The 18,841-nt window shown below is 42.2% G+C and overlaps 1 protein-coding gene across 1 annotated transcript in view; it reads left to right on the forward strand.

Annotated features, from left to right (window-relative positions):
• Positions 1-18,329, forward strand: part of GNA12 (G protein subunit alpha 12) — a 40,653-nt gene extending 22,324 nt beyond the window's left edge. The window contains exons 3-4 of the mRNA XM_039731941.1: positions 10,168-10,218; positions 11,205-18,329. Of these exons, the coding sequence (XP_039587875.1) occupies positions 10,168-10,218; positions 11,205-11,774 (621 nt within the window). The 3' untranslated portion in view covers positions 11,775-18,329. The remainder of the gene's footprint in view (positions 1-10,167; positions 10,219-11,204) is intronic.
• The last annotated feature ends 512 nt before the right edge of the window (positions 18,330-18,841 follow it).

Consider the following 18,841-nt stretch of genomic DNA (forward strand, 5'->3'; position numbering starts at 1 on the left):
CAGGGGAGAGTTTCGGATGACTTAAGATGCATCTGAATGTGATGCTGTTCCAGGAAATATCTCAGTGCTCCAAAGTGCTACAAACCAAGCACAGCTGATAAGCAAACACTAGTGGAGGGAGCAGAGCTGTTGAGTGCCCTTCCCAAAGGAGAAGGGTAAGGTTAGCTCAGTGTTTCACTTCTCCTTTCTCAGCTGCACTGCTGGAAAAGCTTCTGTCACAAAGGCAGAAGGCAGCGTGGTCCCCACCTTCTCTAGTCTGCAGCTACACCTAAAGCAGCTCTGAGGAGTAAACCTGTTTCTCTCTATTATTGACTCAGGATTTGGGGGAGGGCAGGAAAACTTCTTGGAAACATCATGCAAGATTTTCTGTTTGAGAAAGTGGAAAACATGTTGCTCTGAGAAGTAATTTATTGACACCTTTCGAATGTCTCCTCTGTATACAACACAGATTCCTGCAGTCAGACTGAGGCAGACTTGTGCTTCACTTGGCTTTGCTCCTGAACAAACTGTTGCTGTTTGTCCTTAGAAGGTCTGCTCTCCACCCCACCCCCAAAGCTCTTAATTTGACTTGCTTTCCCTTAATTCTACTTTGGAAAACTCAGTAGAATCTCAAACTGAAAAAGCACTGGTTTACTGATGGAACTCTTTCCCCTTTAATTCCACCTCTGGATTCAAGGCTTTGATCCACATGGTTTCAGTCTGGTCAGAGTCCAGTGAATCAGAAATGGTGTTAGATGTGGGCAGGAGACAAAAGAATACCTCCTGTATTCTCTTTTTCTGTCCTTTCTTCCAGCCCAGCACATGCATTCCTGGTTGCAGGGAGTTCAGCTGGCCATCCACGTGGCTGGACTGCTGCCCTCTCTCCAGTTCAGTAGGATGTGACCGAGGCTTTAATTAGGATTTTTTTTAATAGGCTAGTCTGCTCAACAGCTTGGAAAAGTTTGTTAAACTCACTTCATTTTCCACTGTGGCTTGATTAATTTCTATGTGTAGCTGAGGCCTTAAGGATAGAAGCTGTCACCTATTTCTAATCACAGATTTTATCTTTAAATTTGTTTTCAGACCTGAAAGAGAACAAGTTCTGAAGTTATGCTGAAACTAGTCCAGGTTGCATGAAATCTTCATACTGAAGTATCAATAGAGTGAAGGTTTAAGTGCAGATTTGAAGAATTTCTCCCCCTCCTGCCAAAATAGACGTCACAAAGGGAGAGAATATTTAGAATAGCTGATGTGTTTTAATGTGAATAGATAAAAAACCTTGCAAAATAATGCAGGATGAGAATTACCACTGATTGGAAAGGCTCTGGGGAGGCAGGCAGGGTAACAACAGACAGAAACTGCACCTTAGGGCTGGTCAATTTTAAGTCTCTTAGAACTAACAAATACCAAACTTTTATTGAAAAAGGAGATTTTTGTTTCTGGGGCAAATGATTTTTGAGAATCAGCTGTGAAGCTGCTTTGAGGAGTCCCTCAGACCTGCAAGCCTTGTGTTGTCTGTGGTTGAGCCTGCCAAGCACTGAGGTAATGGGCATGGGGCACAACTTCAGACTAATGTAAGCAAGGTGGAATTTCATTTCTTGCTGCACTCTATTCTCTACAGGCTTGATTTTATAGGAATCAAACTGTTAAATAGTACACCTGAGTGCAGCTAAAACTTAGGTTGCATTTTAGTTGAGTTTTACCTAAAACCTTGCTTTCAGATTCTGAGCAGCTTTCTGAGTTTTGCAAGGCCATTATTTTATTCTGCCCATCTAAAAACATCTCAGTTGTATACATACAGACAAAGTGAGAAAATATTATTTAGAACAAACTTTTAAAGAAATATGAGGGATGAATGGCATTTTACAGTCCTTATGGTCACCATTTCACAGCAGACAAATTTCAGTATGACTTGTCTGAGCTGATATTCCCCAGAAAGTGGAGCATTAGGACACTGCAGCAAATCTTTGGTGTGTAAGTGGAGCAGGAAGCATCGTTCTGCAAGACACTCAAGGTTATGCCTCTTGAAAGTGCATCCAAGTTGCTGAGCTTTCCAGCTGGCCACCTGCCATGGAAAAGTCCAAGCTCAACATTCTCTCATGGCTGGTGTTAGCTGCTTTTTCAGCCCACAAGATCTAAGATATTTATTTCCCATCCCTTGATCTGATAAGATTTGAAAGGGAAACTCACTGGTAAACTTGTGATTTAGTCTTGATCAGATAGTCAGTACTGCTGACTGGATTAATTCAGGAGGTGCTTTTTTTTGTCACTGTCTGTTCTAGTTCTGCAGATGTCTCCTGTAAACAAAGCAAGTTTCAGGTTTGCATTCTGACCTGCTGGGAACAAAGCATGGGCCTAGGGGTCAGGGAATAACGGGACTGTGCATCATTCCAGGGGATGCAAAAACATCCAGTTGCTTCTAAATTCTGCCCTGTTGGTTGAAAATGCCCATTTTTCCATGGCAGCTTCCCACTGAGGATAAATGTGATAATTTGCTGGTGATGGGCCAGAATCTTGGATCCATCCCTCCTTCTGCAGCTCAGGACTTTGTTGTAGCTGTGGCAGGGTGCTGGTTCAGTTGTTTCTGGGGTGTTGAGCTGGCTGTGCCTGGAAGGAGCAGCTGAGCCTGGCGTGCGCTCGCTCGGCTCCACCGAGAACCTCCGGAGTGGAGATGAAAGGCCTCTGGCAGCACTTGCAGACAATGAATTCCCTTGGACAGCTGGCAGGGAAACAGGAAGGAATCCTTCCATGGGATGCTTTGGAGTAGGTCTGGCAGCCACTCGTGCCAGGTCTGAGCCGGGCTCGCTGCTGATGTTGGATGCAGTAGTTGGACTATTTTAGTTGTTCAAACATAGCTGTGATTCCTCCACATGAATTTGGTCTATATCCCCTTGCATCCACTCCTCAGCTCTTGCTATCTGCTGGTCAGTCAAGGGTAGGACATGCTGAATCCCTGGTGTGCAGGTCTGTCTGGTTAAGGATTTTTCTAGATTTATTTTTTTTCAAAGCTAGCATTTAGCATGTTTGTGTTGCACTTTGTGTTTTGTTTGTGGCCAGTACTGTTTTCTCTGCTGTTTGCACCTGTTTTTCTTCCAGCCACTGCAAATCTGTGAAGCAGAAACAGCAGTGATTAAGACAGTAAGTATGAGTAAAATCAAAATTACAGGGATTTTTTGTTAATGTTTCTTGAAGCTTTTAGTGTAGGATGGAGCCTGCCTTAGTCTATTAACAGAAAATTCCTTTCTTCCTGGAGGCACTGAGGCTGGTGTGTGTATTTGAGACAAATGGACAGAATTGTTAACCTATTCCAAAAGTAATTTATCTCATCTACATCCTGTTGATGTAGAAATACCTAGAATTTCAGGCAAAAATGTAACTCTAGTTTTCCCTTGAAGCACTTGGGAGAAAGAATTGCTGTATTTGATTGCTGGAAAAAGCTAAGACATGTTAAGAGTTGCCCTTCAGCACAGAACCCTGCTCCTGAGTGTTTCTTAGCTGCAAGGCTGGAATTTCAGTCACAGGATTCCACAAATCTTAGTACTGATGTGGAAGCTCAGATTAACCTAAAGTTTTTCTGGAGAATTAAATAAATATTTATCACCTATTATTTTCCATATGCTGCAAAGGCCACATGTCATGGAGGATGAGTTAATATAAACCCACCCTGATGTGTACCAACAAATTTTTCCATTGCCTGTTTGGACTGAGCTGACAGATAATGAATTTTTTAAATATTTTCAGACCTTAACATCTGATACCTACTGAGTGTGAGCAGGCAAGAGAAAGGAGAGGTAATTTTTAGAAGTTTGGAACCATATGGTACTTTTTTTGTAGTTGGTATGTTTGTAGGGTCCAGATAGCAGCAACTTGGATAAGCACTGGAGTTGCTGGATGGGAGCCAGGAGCTCAGTCTGTTGTTAAGGAGGAAGTTAAATAACACTGGAGAGATTTGATAGCTGGAATTTTGTACAGCTTAAATAAGGAGAAGTGCTTGGTCTCTGCACTGGAGCTGGTGATTGAATGAAAAATTCATGTTTGTCTTGTGTCAATAAATTTTGATGCCCAGACAGGATGTAGAATATCTGTAGAACAGAATTGTAGTGTCCAGTGGGCATCAGCATTTCAGGGCAATTTAGGTTACTTCAGCATCCTCTGGGGGAATTCTTAACAAGCACAGACTTGCTCACCTCCTTGGAAAATAATGCTGAACTGATCAGCTGTCAGAGAGGAGAGAACACATTTCTGGCTGCAGTAAATCCATGCCCGGTTAGTGGGGCTGAATGGAAGTGCAGATTTAGCAGTAATCTCTTGAAGGAGCCTCTGGGATTGGAGAGGGGGAGTTGTTTGTTTGTAGTTGTCCCTCAGGAGAGTTTCAGCCCTTGGGCAGAAGCAGAGCCTGAGCCCCTTCACTTCCAAAGGATTTGTGTTGTGGTGGCAGGGTGTCATCCTGCTGCTTGTGTCCAGTACCTCTCACTGAGGAAAGCATTTTCTGTATCACCTTTTGATGGTGAGGGTTTTGGTCTATTTCAGTACCCAAAAACTGGGCTGATCTAACCCCTGAACATTTTCAAGCCCTGGGCTCCTGGTTATTTTGTAACCTTGCTTCTCCCTTGGGCCTCTTGCTTTTATAAAACATCTGAAGTGGTGACATTCAGTCAAGAGGTGATTGACATCCCAGGAAACCTGGAAAAGGGGAGATCTCAGGGTTTGCAAACAGAAATTTTGCTTGCAAGTTTGCTTTTTGTCTGTACAAATCTCAAGCAGCCCCCATGGAACAGTTCCTTAAATGCAGGCCAGCTTTGGATGAAACTGTGTCAATGCTTTCAGTCCATCCCATTTATGTATCCAAGATCTCAGAGCTGGGAGGTTCCCAAACATCTTCCTAGGGTCTCCTGGATTCTCTGTGTTTCTCAGGCCTGCTGCTGAATGTTTCCCAGCTGCTGAGCAGAGGGTGGGTGCCCAGCACTGGTGTTTCATCTGGATCAGTGTTCTCTCACCTTGCAGACTCTGCTGCAGGTCCTGGCACTTATTTGCAGTATCTGTTTCTCTGCAGTGTGGGAATGCTGTTAGATCTGTATTTTGTGTTTCTGTTTGATCTGTGCTAGATGCTTCCTTCAAGTACAACAGTTCCTTCCTCCGTGGTTTAATCCATCATCTGAAACAAGCTAAGACTGACAGGTCTACCTTAAATTGTGCACTCTAAATTTAGCAGCCAGAGACAGAATGATCAGGAAGGGCTAAATTAATATTATGTCAAAAAGGCCTTGGGACAAGGAAAGGAAAAAAGCCAATTTGGAACAGAGGGTCCCCTTTCAAGTCTTCTAGTTCAGAGCAGAATTTAGAGGAACTGCTTTTCAGCAGGAAAAGTTTGAAATGAGCCAGTATTTTAGGGAGCTGGACAATGGGATGTGTCACTGTCCTTTATGATCTGACCAAGACTCACTCTGAATAAGTGAGATCTACAGTGACAGGTTGATAAATTCTGGTTTTCCAGAACATGTCTGCTATGTTTCTGGGGGTATTTTAAAGTAATCTGGGTATGATTGCTGTGCATTATTTTCGTGCAGTAAATACTGCTTGGGAACTCTGCCCAAAATGAGGCTATCAATGGCAAAGGAAGTGATGCCAGATTAGTTATAATATTTCTGTGTGGAGATTTCCTATGTGCTCTGAACGTAGCCTGAAGGGACAGGGATGTTGAGTTCAATCTTTATTTTCATGGTGACTTATTTGGAGCTCATGTTAAGATGGCATTCACATTGCACAAAGTATGTAGATTAGAAAATTTTTTATTTCATGGCTTTTGCCCCTTGAGAATGCTGTGGTCAAAATAATCTAGCATATAAAAAAAGTTTTAGAGGACTATTTCAGGAAGCAGGAGTATATGTTTACATTTCAACTTTCCTCCCTTTCTCTTCCACCAGTCACTTTTTAAACAAATTGCACTATTTTCTCTGGCTTCACCAAACTTCATACTGCAGATAGGCCAGTCTAAAAGAATAACAATTTTTTTTAAATAATCCAATAGCGATACTGCATTGTGGGCTCATTTGAGGCCTTCTGTTTGTGTTTCTTGATTCCCCCAGTTCCCAGATGTGCAGTGACTCATCCTCCTGAACAATGGGAACAGCATCTCAAGCTCCTTCTCTCGGTCCCAGTCACAGAACTGTTACTCAGAGGGTCTGGACTGCAGAGGGAGGGCAGCTCAGCAGTGACAGAATGAGTCACCCCAGCTCTGTGGTCACTCTTGTGTGGGGAGCAAGGAGTGGAACACCAATGGTCACTGCTGTGCTCTGGGGCACTAAAAAAGGATCATCTGAACTGCATAAAATTCATAACTCAGAGGTCACTGTTCCCTCCCCCACAGCTGTCCCGTAAAACACGGGGTGTGGGTGCAGGAGACACCACTGAAACATCTTGATTTATTAGCCAGGAGGATGAAAATCCATAAAAATAGTGAACTGGTTTGTAACTTTGCAATGTGAAATGTGCTAATCAAGCACTAGTTCAAAATAAAATAAATAAGAAATGTCAGTGCCTAAATGCTCCACTGACAGACTCTGCTGGGACTGTGACAGAACAGGGCTTCCAATCTCAATATTGTGCTGGTTGAAATTAAAGTCTTTCATATCTTGAGAGCATTACTTATTAATATTGTTAGGATATTTTTAAAGGAAATTTTGTACTATTAGGATAATGCAAGACATGAGCCTTTAAATCTGAAAGGCAGAAGCTCAACAACCTTCTATGAACACCATTGATCTGAGGAAGTTTCTGGAGCTGCCACAGTTTTTCTTGCAATATCAGCCTGTAAAAGATCTGATCTGGATCTTTTTTGTTTATTTTCTAAATGAACACACCACGATGTGATTATATTTAGGTAGTTTCATGTAGTATAAATACACATAGAGAGTATAAATATACATATATTATAAATAACTTCAGCTTTCATTTCTACTTTGCAAGCATAGCTTGAAATAGATTGTGATGTTAAAATAAGCTTTTTTCCCCAATAGAACCATTAAAATACTGAAATTGAAGTCATCAACCTGCATAAAGATATTTTTAGTATCTGATGAATCAATTGCAAATATTTGCTGACACTTTTATAGGAAGTCATGGTCATGGACCTGAAATAACTGGCTAAGATCTGGAGGAGGAGAGCACTTGAACTGCTAAGCCTGCTTTGAATGGAGCTGAATGGCCAGATGAATACTGGAGAAACATTAAATATTTGCACTGAAAAAGCCAAACCAGCTTCTTTATGGCCTGTGTCATGAAGAGAAAAAAATAATTCAACACAAAAGGGGGGCAGCTGATATTTGTTTTGATAATTACTTGCTTTGAATGGAAAATCTACTTTGATTTAGAAACTGTGTGTGTATTTTTATATACATACATTTATATATATAAGGATTTGTTTGTATGAGTGTATAATACCCAAAGCATGAGACAGCTTTGCATAAATAATAATTCATTAGTGGAATTCAAAAATCCATTGAAGTGCAGCTTGATATAAAACTCCATGAATTTGACTTCAAGATATAATTAATATTGCCATCTGAATGACTGGGAAAAATGAATATAGAAAGGAATGTTCAGTCAGCATAATTGTTCTAATTAAAAACACTAATAGCAAACAGTTGTGAAACCTGGAGTTTCCATATTTTCCTCGTTTAATACGTTATGTGTTACTCATCAAGTCAGTTAATGCCCAGTGCATGCGTGTGCTGCTGCCTGGAGGAACTGAATGTGCTTCCCAGAACATCCCAGTTTGCTGTAAATCTGACTAAGATGCAGAACAAGGTTATTCCAGAAGGCTTTGGAGCAGGAACTGAGTTCACACTTCCCTAGGACTTAATGAAGAATCATTAATCGGGGAATCATTAAAGCAGGAGGTTTTGAGTGTGTGCACTGGGTTTTGGAATATTACTCTGGCACGTTTTTGGTGGGTGTTTTTCCTCCCTTCATGTTTGTGTGCTTTAATGTTTTGAGGGTTTTTAAACTTCAAACCCTCTGGAGCTTGTTGAGGATTTGTTGTTTTGGCTGGAAACAGATATTTTGACTTAAGTGCTGGATGCCTTTGGATTCTGTGCTAGAAGAGAATATTCAGATTCATGGATCTGTCAGACCATGCATATGGTGCTCACACCTGTGCCAGCCACCTGACTTGGTTACCCAGCTCTCCCAGTGCTTTGCCATTGCTGATTAAAATTTCCCTGAACAAATTACGTGGCTTAATTGCAACGTTAATAAGAGCTGGGTAAGAATCTAGAGAAGTCTGTTTTCCTTAAATCACCGCAGAAATGAACGTGGGGTTTTTTTCCATTATCAATTGATTTTCTTACCTCCCTATCAATGTGCAGAATGTCAGAGTGATGGATGTGTGGGGTGGGAATTGGGGGATGCAGAAGCTGTAAATCAGGTGATCCTGCCTGTGTGTCCCTGCATTTCACAGGCACATGGCTGTTCCCTGCTCCTGCCAGGGAGGGGAACAGACAGACAGGGACTCTTGAAGCAACTGGGTAGAAAATTGGAAGAATCTCCATCAGAAGTGGCCCCTTTGCAGTATTTTTGCACCTCTGAAGGAGCTGTGTGGGATGGAGCACAACAGATAGAGAAGGGGTTTTTTGTAGCTTCAGTGATCTTTTCTTTCTGGGCTCTCCCATCTCCTGAATATGACTAATGCTGTACAGGAAGCCCTTTTCTCTTATTCATGCAGTCTGTGATATCTCTTCTGATCCACAGAGTGCCAAAAAATACAGGAAATTACTTTCACCTTATGAAAATTCATGATTGTAAGGAAGCTCTTAGAGCAATTGTTCTTTGGAAACTTCCCCTCTCCCCCACCCCACCCCCAAAAAAAAGAAGTGTTTTTTTTCTGCCAGCAATCCATTGTAAATCTTTCATTGATACATGGTAGTCTTTTGCAAATCCCTGTGTTCTCTCTCCTTCATGAAAATACACTTCCAGTTTTAAATGTTAGGAAATAAGCTCCAGGTCCTTTTGTGTGTGCTTTATGCTGGGAGTCTGTACTTGTCCAGCACTGAATCCTCTGACCTCCAGTCTGATTCCTCACAATGAACTGTTGTGTTCATCTGTTTAGAGTTGTACTGGGGGCAGAATTCTGTTCTGCTGTCTCAGGCCTATGCTGTAGAGGAGGATGTGTGGTTTAAGAGTTTATATTGCAGCTGGAGTCCTTGGAGGAAGCTCCATTCTGAATTAGTGACTTGGTGAGGGCACCTACTGTCATGACTGACAGCCCTGCTCTGTGATAAGGAATGGGTTTTCTTGCCTAAAATCACTAAAAGGCAGCAGGATTTTCCATTTTATTGTTCTCATGATATGGCTACAACTCCAAGAAACATCCTGAACAATAAAGAAACACATACTTAGAAGAATTAGTTCTTCATGAAGGGAAGCTTTTGCTGGAGAGTTTCACTCCAGAGTAGTCTGTATCTGTATGGAAACAATATTGTTAATTCTTTAAAATCTGTGCAGGGCTTCTTGTCCCCACTTAATGCAGAGGAGGCCTTGATTTGGGTGGGACACATAGGCAAGCTTGTTTGATAAAAGACCAAATCCTCTTACACAAGAGTAAATTTTCACACAAAAATGAATTTTCCTTGTAAATATTCCTATTTTCTTCTCGATATAATTGCTAAAGGACTTTTAAAAAGATGAGCAAATCTGTTATTAAAAGTCTTGAGCCCAGAAGGGGAGCTGTCTGTAGAAGAGCAAGTCCTTGAAAATGCTCCTTTTTTCCTTTGTTTGTGACAGCAAGTCTAGCTTAAATCATCATAAATTGTGGGGGACTTAAATCTTCCACTTTTCTAGGATATGCTTTTGTTCACTGTTACGAATTTTTTTTTAAAATACACTGGTTTCTTATAAATGTGTTTCATTTTTTACTCCCACTCAGTGTCAGTTAACTGCACTTATCTTACAAGGGGAAAAAAGCCAAATTCTTTAAGTCAAAGAACTGACTTTAATGACACTACTCTTTTATTGTAGAGATTTCCTGGATAGATCTGAGCATTTGTGGAAATCTCTTCACAGCTTTGATTTTTCCAGACCTGGTGATATTGCTCTGTTAGACCTCAGTGCACATTGGGAAGAAGGCCTTGGTTCTGTTGGATTTGCTGTCCTAGAAACAAGCTCAGTTCCCATGTCTTTCCTTTTCCACAGGGTGAATCAGTGAAATACTTCCTGGATAACCTGGATCGGATCGGGCAGCTGGTAAGAAACCTTCTCCTTCTGAACCACAGAGCTCCAGGAAACAAGGACAGCCCGAGTGTGCTGTGATTAATGGGGTTTGCGTGGGGTTTTTGGTTTGTTTATGAAATAATAACGCATTAAATTCAGTGTTCTTTCTGTAGAAACAGTAAACTCCAGCTTTCTGAAACCAAAGCTTAGCATTTGTTTAATCTTTTTTGACATACAACAAATGGAAGTTTTATTTGTGCTCATATTTTATCAGCCCTTCTGTGCAGTCTCTGGATCACTTTTCCTGATGTTCTCATGGCTGCTGCTACTTAAGGTAGCAGAATGAAACCTTAGCAAAACAAAAACCATTCCTAGCACTTGTAGGATTCAAAATCTGTAATGAAAACATCTGTCAGGACACTTGGAGGGAAAGAAGGGAGATGATTTCCTAAACAGTAACAATGATAAGGTTCTGAAGGACAAGTTTCTCTACAGCAGTAGATTGGGCCACAGCCTGTGGTAGAATCTGCTGCTGTACTTGCTGGTCATAGAGTGTGAACCTGGAAGAAGAGTTTCCACTAAAGCTTTCAAGATGGTCCTTGTAAGAATAATGAACTATGGAAAAGCTAGATTTTTTTTAAAAAGCACCTTTTAGTGGTGATTTGATCTGCTTTATTGAATGCTACCTAAGTGGCAGTAACACTGTAGCTAAGAATTTCATGATGAAAAAATACACTTCAGCCTTAAACAAAGAGACTTGGTGGATGAAAGTGTGAAGAAGTGAATTATTAGTCCTTTATTTTTGTTCTCATATGTCTCAGGATCTTCTGTAGCTGTTTACCAAAGTGTTGAGCTAAATGGTCAACAGGCCAGTGTTTTAAAGTTGAGTATTCATTCTTCATCTGATAATTTTTAAATTTAAAGGCAGCTCTTGGTGATTTTACCCATTCCTTCAGTATTCAGGCATTAGCCAGAATTTTTGAAGGACTTTTTTGACACTTCTCTCCTTTCTTTTGCAGAACTATTTCCCCAGCAAACAAGATATTTTGCTGGCCAGAAAAGCCACGAAGGGGATAGTAGAGCATGATTTCATCATTAAAAAAATTCCTTTCAAGATGGTGGATGTAGGAGGACAGAGATCTCAGCGTCAAAAATGGTTCCAGTGCTTTGATGGAATAACTTCAATTTTGTTCATGGTCTCCTCCAGTGAATACGACCAGGTCCTCATGGAAGACAGGCGCACAAACAGACTCGTGGAGTCCATGAATATCTTTGAGACAATAGTCAATAACAAGCTTTTCTTTAACGTTTCCATTATCCTATTCCTCAACAAGATGGACCTTCTGGTGGAGAAGGTCAAGACTGTCAGCATTAAGAAGTATTTCTCGGACTTCAAGGGCGACCCTCACCGTCTGGAGGACGTGCAGCGTTACCTGGTGCAGTGCTTCGACAGGAAGAGGCGGAACCGCAGCAAGCCCCTCTTCCACCACTTCACCACGGCCATCGACACGGAGAACATCCGCTTCGTGTTCCACGCCGTCAAGGACACCATCCTGCAGGAGAACCTCAAGGACATCATGCTGCAGTGAAGGAGAGCAGCCCCTGCTCCGCTGAAGTTCCGCTGGAGGGTTCCATCGGCGTTTTTATCCTTTCTTTGTGGCCCTTGCATGCGGCGTGGGACCCGCGCGAATTCCTTGGCTCAGGAATGCTGTACACTAGCCAGTCCAAACAGAGGAGCTCTAGGCCGGAGGAGTCGTGTTGATGTTAGCTACTGAATCATTTGGACTAAAACACTACTGAAACCTGGCCATGGTAGGTTCTGTACCGAGTTTGGAACGCTGAATGACACAACCACCGTCTGCCTTCTTCAGAACAGAGATCTCTGACAAACCATGGATGGAAGACACGTTTCAAATGAGCGCGCTCGTTTTTCAGAGACACTAATTGTACAAACTGCCTTTTATTTTTTTGTAGTTTGGAGGTGCTGAATCGATCAAACTAATCTGAACATGATGAGATTGGCAGCTGTATTGGAGAATGTTAATGGGAGTTCCATTCTTAACCCTTAGGAGTGTAACCAGGTCTTGTGTGTGTGTTCAGCTTTGCCAGGGGTCAGGATCCACCTCCCGAGGTGGACGCACAGCTCTTGTCTGAAGGTTTTGCATGAGTCTCCTGAGGGAGAAGCCTAAAACTGTGAGGAAACTCATGTTGGAGTAAATGGGATGGGGACTTGAGGCCTCACTGATTCGGAGAAGGGTTTATTTTGCACTATGCTTGGAGGGTGTTACATCATGGGAAAAGTGATTTCCTTGGTGCAGCAGCCTGTGCTGGAGCACCCAGCCATGTATCTGCACAGTGGTTGCTCAAGGGAGATGTGCTCCATGGCCAGCTAGCACTGTCCTCACACCCACAGTGGGCAGCATTTGTCAAGGTTCAGTATCTCACGTGACAGGGCTTCATCTGAACTCTAAAGTTTGGAAGCTGATTAAACTCTTTAAGCAAAGGTTTTGGTAGCACAGCAGCTGCTTGATTAGTTCCCAACAGCTGACCTTGTAGGAAGACTGAACACCCTGGAGATCCCAGCTTTCCAGCTGCACTGATGGATTTGGACAGCAAGACCTTGCTGTAAAATTAGCCTTTAATCTGTGTCTTAATGGGATCTCCAGCCTATAGTGATGCACATGGAGCTCAGAGCACAGCTGGGTTTGGATTTGCCCCTTTTGGGTGTAAAATGGCAAGAGGCTGTGAATAATTGGGGTGTGAACTCCAAATTTCCTTGTGCTCTCAATCTCTGCCAGGTGCCTTTTCTGTGTACAGACATTGAATCTTTTCTACTGCAGTGGGGTACATGGACAAACCGAAGATATTGTAGTGCCATCCTTTAGGTAACTCAACCATAGTTTACTGTGCAATTTTTGTCATAGTTTTTATCCAAGGATAAAACCTGAAGGGCTGTTTGTACCCATAAAAAGTCAGCAAATTCCCTGGAGTTCTTATCCCCTTTGAGCCTGTAATGGCATGTCAAAACAAGCAAAGTTTTACTTCAGCTGGTAATCCCATGGGAAATGTGGTCAAAGAAAAGTCCTGTTCCGTTGTCCTTTCATGTTAATTTGGATAAAATCTGGAATCTTTTCTTCCCCTCTGAAGCTTGCAGATGTTCATATCAGTATTTTTGTGCAGTTTCCTGATGTAGCAGCCTTGTGCAGGCTCCAGAGTGGAAAAGCTGTGGCTGTTTCAGGCACAGAATCGACGTAAGAAGCAACTGAGAAGTTGCAGATGGGAAAACCTAACTTAAGTTTCAGCAAACTTAAACAGGAATTAGCTTCCTTGTAACAAGTCTTATTTTGCCAGGACCAACTCTGTCTTTTAAATATTTATTAATTTTTAGCCTTGAAGGAGAAGAATGTTACGTGACTAATATTCAGATGGGGGAAAAATCTTCAGATTATTACATTTGAAAAGGAAAATGTTTTACCACAGCGTGATGCAAACAAGTTTATTCATCACATAAGGTTGGTTTCTCTGAGCCCATTTGTTGGCTGAAGACTAAGGCTGCTTTCAAAGCTTTCAGATGTTTTCTGAGTTCTTGGTAGTGGTTTTCACTTCACACAAGACACTGGGAAAGAGGAGGCAGTTGTGGGCTCACCTGACTTCTAGGTTGATTTGACTTTAGTTCTTAGTTTGCTGTGAGCTTTATTCTTTCACTGAATTTTCCAGATGAGTTAATATCATGCTTGTTTTCTCAAATTAGTTAAACATTCCCTTTCAACTGTATTTTTTCTCAAGAATTACCTCAGTTTGGTGTCTGAATCTACTGTAGTTTTACCTGGGAGGCATAGCATGGAATTTCTGTTCTGTTTTTCTCTTGACACTCATCCATGGCTTTGTATCCTTAGTCACCTTATGGATTTACCCTCAACAGAGCTAATGATGCAACTTTTATTTTTAAGTAACTTAAAATCTGCACCTGGAGAAGAAACAGCATAAGGGATCTCACACTGAGCTCTCAAGCTGCTTTTTTTTTTTGTATGATATGGCAGTTTTGCACACTAAGTCAGTTTTAGGGAACCAGTTTGCCCACCTTGGGCCCATTTTGGCCTTTCTTGTTTTAACTGATGAAATGGGCCTGAGTGTGGGGCTGCAGCTGCAGGTGAAAATCCACATTTTGGCTCTGTGGGCTCAGAGTTCTGTCAGGTTGGGATAGTGATGGATCACACCAGGAACCCCTGTCAGGAAACTCTCCTTGCAAAAGTCAAGCACTTCCCAGGTTTGCAGAGGAGCTGGCCTGTGAGTAAAAAGGACATGGGGGTCTTTTTTAACTGTCAGCTTTCTCTGCAAAATACTTGTCTTGCCACAGCTGAGGGGGCTTGGGTTTTTTTTCAAGGAAAGTTGTAGTATAGTAAAGCCAGAAAATCATGTTGTGGTAAATCAGTGAATTACTAAAGCAGAGCTTAGGTAGATGAGGTTGTTCACACTTCTAGGGACAGACCTGGTCGGTTGCTTGGTCCTTTCACCAGAAACAAATAGAAAACTTTATTTTAAGTGACATCCTGGAGAACTTTGCAGGTAAACACAGCTGGAGAGAACATCTTTTTTTGTTAGTTTTATAGGCTTATTGTTCATTTGCCTGGTCAGGAAATGGGTCACAGGCAGGATGATGATCAGATGGAGACCTTGAACAAGTACTTTATTTTTAAAGAAAAAAGCAGCTTTTTGCTGTCCCTCCTCTGACACCCGGGGTCAGTGACAGAATGTTGCAGGGGGATTGTCTCTCCTGAGGACAAAGAGAGGAAACTCTGTGCTTGGGGCAGAGACTTACGTAAATCTGGAGTTTAAGTAGAAAAACTAAATGGGAGTCATTTTTCCAACACTATTTTGTGTTTGCTGTCCTCAAAACAAGCGTTAAGCTAATAGAGTGTGTCAGTAGCACTCCTGCAGATTGCAGTGCTGGCAGGCTCTGAGCAGCCCTTGGATGCATTGCAAGGTGACTTGGTGGAGTTAAAAAGGATGAGTGGCTTTCTGCAAGTGACATATTCAATAGGCACTTGTCACTTTGAAGGAATGAAATAGTTCTTAAGGTTGAAAAATAACTAATGGTGGTTATGGAATTGAAATTACTGGCCACTCAGTTTTACAGCTCAAAGATGCTTTCAGTTTCATGCAGAGAATGGATCTTATTTAATATGGCAGCCTAGATTATTTGACTTATTAACTTGATAATATATTTAATTTTTTTTAATTGCTGCTGTGTAAAATGTAGAACTAGGCATGTTACAATAATGAAGCTCCTGAAGGTGACCATTCCCAGGCCTTCTGAGGCAGGTAAAGCTGAGCTGCAGCCAAGCAGGCAGAGTAGAGAAAATAATGGCAAATAAACCATAAGGAAATGGAGTAGGAAGAGCTCATTTGTATATGGCACTGGAAACAAAAATAAATTCCCCTAGGACAGCTGAAGTGGCATTTGGTGTGAAAAGAGGTGCATTTGGAGTATGTCCCATCCTGTCCATGTGTTGCCCCCCATCCCCATGGCCTCCTTCCCTCTGGGAATTCACCCATCCCGGTTACTGTGATCTGCAGAGAAATGTAGAAGTAAAGCAGTTAAAAGAACAGTTGTGGTACCACTGAGGAAACCAGCAGCTTTCTTTAGTGACAGACAGCTGCCTTCCACAGAACAGCATTTTAGAAAACAGGTCCTCTGCTGCCTTTAGATGGCTGTCTTTGTATTAACTATGTTTTAACTTATATTAACTTATGTTTTGGAGTCTTTTCTATGTGTGTACTTCTTTATTTCTAGGGGGAAAAATCCTTTTGTGCATGGACCTAGGGGATTTCTCTGAAAGGCCCCTCTGATTTTCAGGCAGTGAGTTTTGACACCTGTCTTAGTTGGCTTCTGTCATCAAATTTTCAGGAGTACCTGCTGCATTGATGGATGATTTGATGTGTGGCAGCTTGAGAGACAAACACAATGTGCAACAACACCTCCACACAGTGCAGTTTGTCCTGTAAACCCAACCCTGAGCTCATGATGAGAACTGTAAGTTTAGCAGTACCCTCTTTTCTGTGTTCTCTTTCTAGTATAAAATCACGTGGTGTAGTCAGGGGTTTAATACAGCACTGCCAACTCTTTACCTCATACTCTGTAATTCTGTAACACAAAGTGGTGGGTGGGGTGTTTCAGTAGCAACTATAAAACATCTGTGCCTACTTTTGTAAATGAGCTTTTAACAGTTTTTTAGGGAGCATCCATTATGGATCAGGAAGACTGGCGTGGTCTGGGCCAGCCTTGGCCTGAGTTAGTGCTGACTCCACACAGTTCTAGGTGAGGACTGTCTAGCCTAGTGAGGAATAATTGGTAAGGCAAGACCTAGTGCTTTTTAATAATACCTGTTTTGTAATTAGCTGGGGTGATCTCTGCTTTGTGCTGTGACGTGAGCACTTCTTTGTTTTAACACTAATCTTTTTTTGCATAGATGGAAATGAGTAAAGCCAGGAGATTTGGAGCTGAAACTGCCTCTCTGCTCACCAGGTGATGCTGCCTCTTTGCTCATCTTGGTGGTTGGGCAGTTCAGCTCCATCCTTGACATTTTTATCTTGACAATGGTATTTGGAAAGCGGTGTTCAAGTTTGTCTGTGTGTTGATATGCTTGTGTTCTTACTGGGTGGGGAGTGTGGAGGTTCTAGATTGTCAGTGCTGGTGGTTCTGTGCCTGGCTTGAGGAGCTGTCCCAGCCCAGCTCGTGGCCTGTGACTGAAGGTCAGATCTTCTGTCTGGTGTGAAAAGAGTCAGAGGGGGAAAAAGAGCAGCACTAACTTCCAAGGTGGGCATTCTGGTAAAAAAAAAAAAGCCAAAGTATGTTGGAGGGGAGCAGGAGAGGGGAGCTAGTGTCTAAACAGATGCCAAAAGCTGATGGTGCTTGAAGGCTGTATTGAAGTGAAACGCCATCTGCACTGACCCAGAAGCTTTGAGTGACTCCAGAGAGCCATTGGCTGTGAATTAAGAGCAGCAGGCCACCAAGGCTGGCCCTGCCATTGTAAATCTCTCTCTTCATCTGTTCATCACTGGGTGCTAAAACTCAATTTTGATAAAATACAGTATGCAGACCTCTGGCCAGACAGTGCATCTTACTCCTTCCCGACAGCTGCTTAAACTTTCTTCAAGATACCAGAGCACGAGAAGGTAAGAGGCTGTTTCCATTCTTTGCATAACAACTACAACTGATGGAGAGCAACATTTTTTTTAATAAGTAGGACCTGAGAGAGCATCTTTTGAGGGAAGTGGCAGGTTTTGAGTAGCACAATTTCTCTGCTGTCACTTGCCACCGATCTCTTGTGCAGGTGGTTGGGCACAGAGGCTGAGAGGAGGTGGCAGGGAGCAGGGGCTGTGGGGGAGAAAGGATCTGCTGGGAGCTCACGAGACTTGGGAAGGTGTTGGTGGACTTATGTTGGTCGAGATATGTTCAGAGTCCTGTTTGCACTGGAGCCATTAACCCTCTGTAGGATAGGGAGAGTTCCTCCAGTTGTGTTGTCTGGAATGTGGAATGGGCTTGAATTGAAGATACAGATTGAAAGGTGTTTCTGGAGACTCCACTGAACAACAGTGCTGGTGTTTCTCGCTCTAGTGAGGAGTTGTCTTGTTTGTGGAATCAAAATGTACAAAACAAACTGACAGAACACCAGGTTATCTGTGGCACAACCACATAGCTTAGGAAGCCAAGTGATGTTATCTTTTATTCTGCAATGTACTTGCTCTCTGGTGCCTATGCATTAACACACATACTATGCAATATCAGTTTTTTTTAAACCAGTTCACTACATTGGGCAAGAAAGGCCTGAGTTTAGCCTTAATTTTCTTAACAATTCACAGGAAAGTACTTTAAAAACAGTGACAAACTAAAAGAAGGTGGAAAATGCATAAAATAAAAGCACAGTCCCAGACTGCTCACATAAGTGTCTTTCTAGCACCAAAACAGCATCCGTGATAGAAGCAGCTACTTGCTGTAATAGTTTCAACTTATGAAAACTGTGTACTAGATAAAATTATATTGTGATGTGTAAAAAGTGTATTTTATAGCTTTGGTGACTTAGTTTACTGTTTTGTATATATGAATTTTATAAATCTATTAAAACTTGACTTGTTATACTGTTCTTTATGGGTTTTCTCTTTCAACAGAGTTTGAAGTGACTTTTTTATTTATTACATTTTTTTTCTATGAGTTGTCTTTTGAACAAACAGCAGCATGGACTGGATGGAAGTACAGCTGTCATGCCATGAAATTTCAGTCTGTCACCTTTAGGTATCTCCAGGTATCTCCCATTACTCCAGTCCTGGTTGGAATCATTGTTCCTGAGTGTGTCCAGGAGCTCAGGGTGGACACATTAACCTGTGTGAAACTTGGAACTCGTTCATCTGGGGCTGGCTGGGGCATTGGCACTGCTGGGAAGTGGGAGGGGAGGCACAGCTGGAGTTTGCTCATGGATTTTGGGCTCAGCAAGGGAAGAGAATTGGGCCTGTGGAGATGGGAGCACCTGCTGGGGATTCCTCAGGGCTGTGTAGGATCTGATAATAAATAGCCATGGGGCTGTGCCTGGCCTCTCCAAGGGTCTGGGAGCACAGCAGAACCTTTGGAGCGTCACCAGTGTCCCTGTCACACAGCACT

This window comes from Passer montanus, unplaced genomic scaffold, assembly GCF_014805655.1.
Source record: "Passer montanus isolate IOZ18808 unplaced genomic scaffold, ASM1480565v1 scaffold8, whole genome shotgun sequence".
Taxonomy (NCBI): Eukaryota; Metazoa; Chordata; class Aves; order Passeriformes; family Passeridae; genus Passer; species Passer montanus.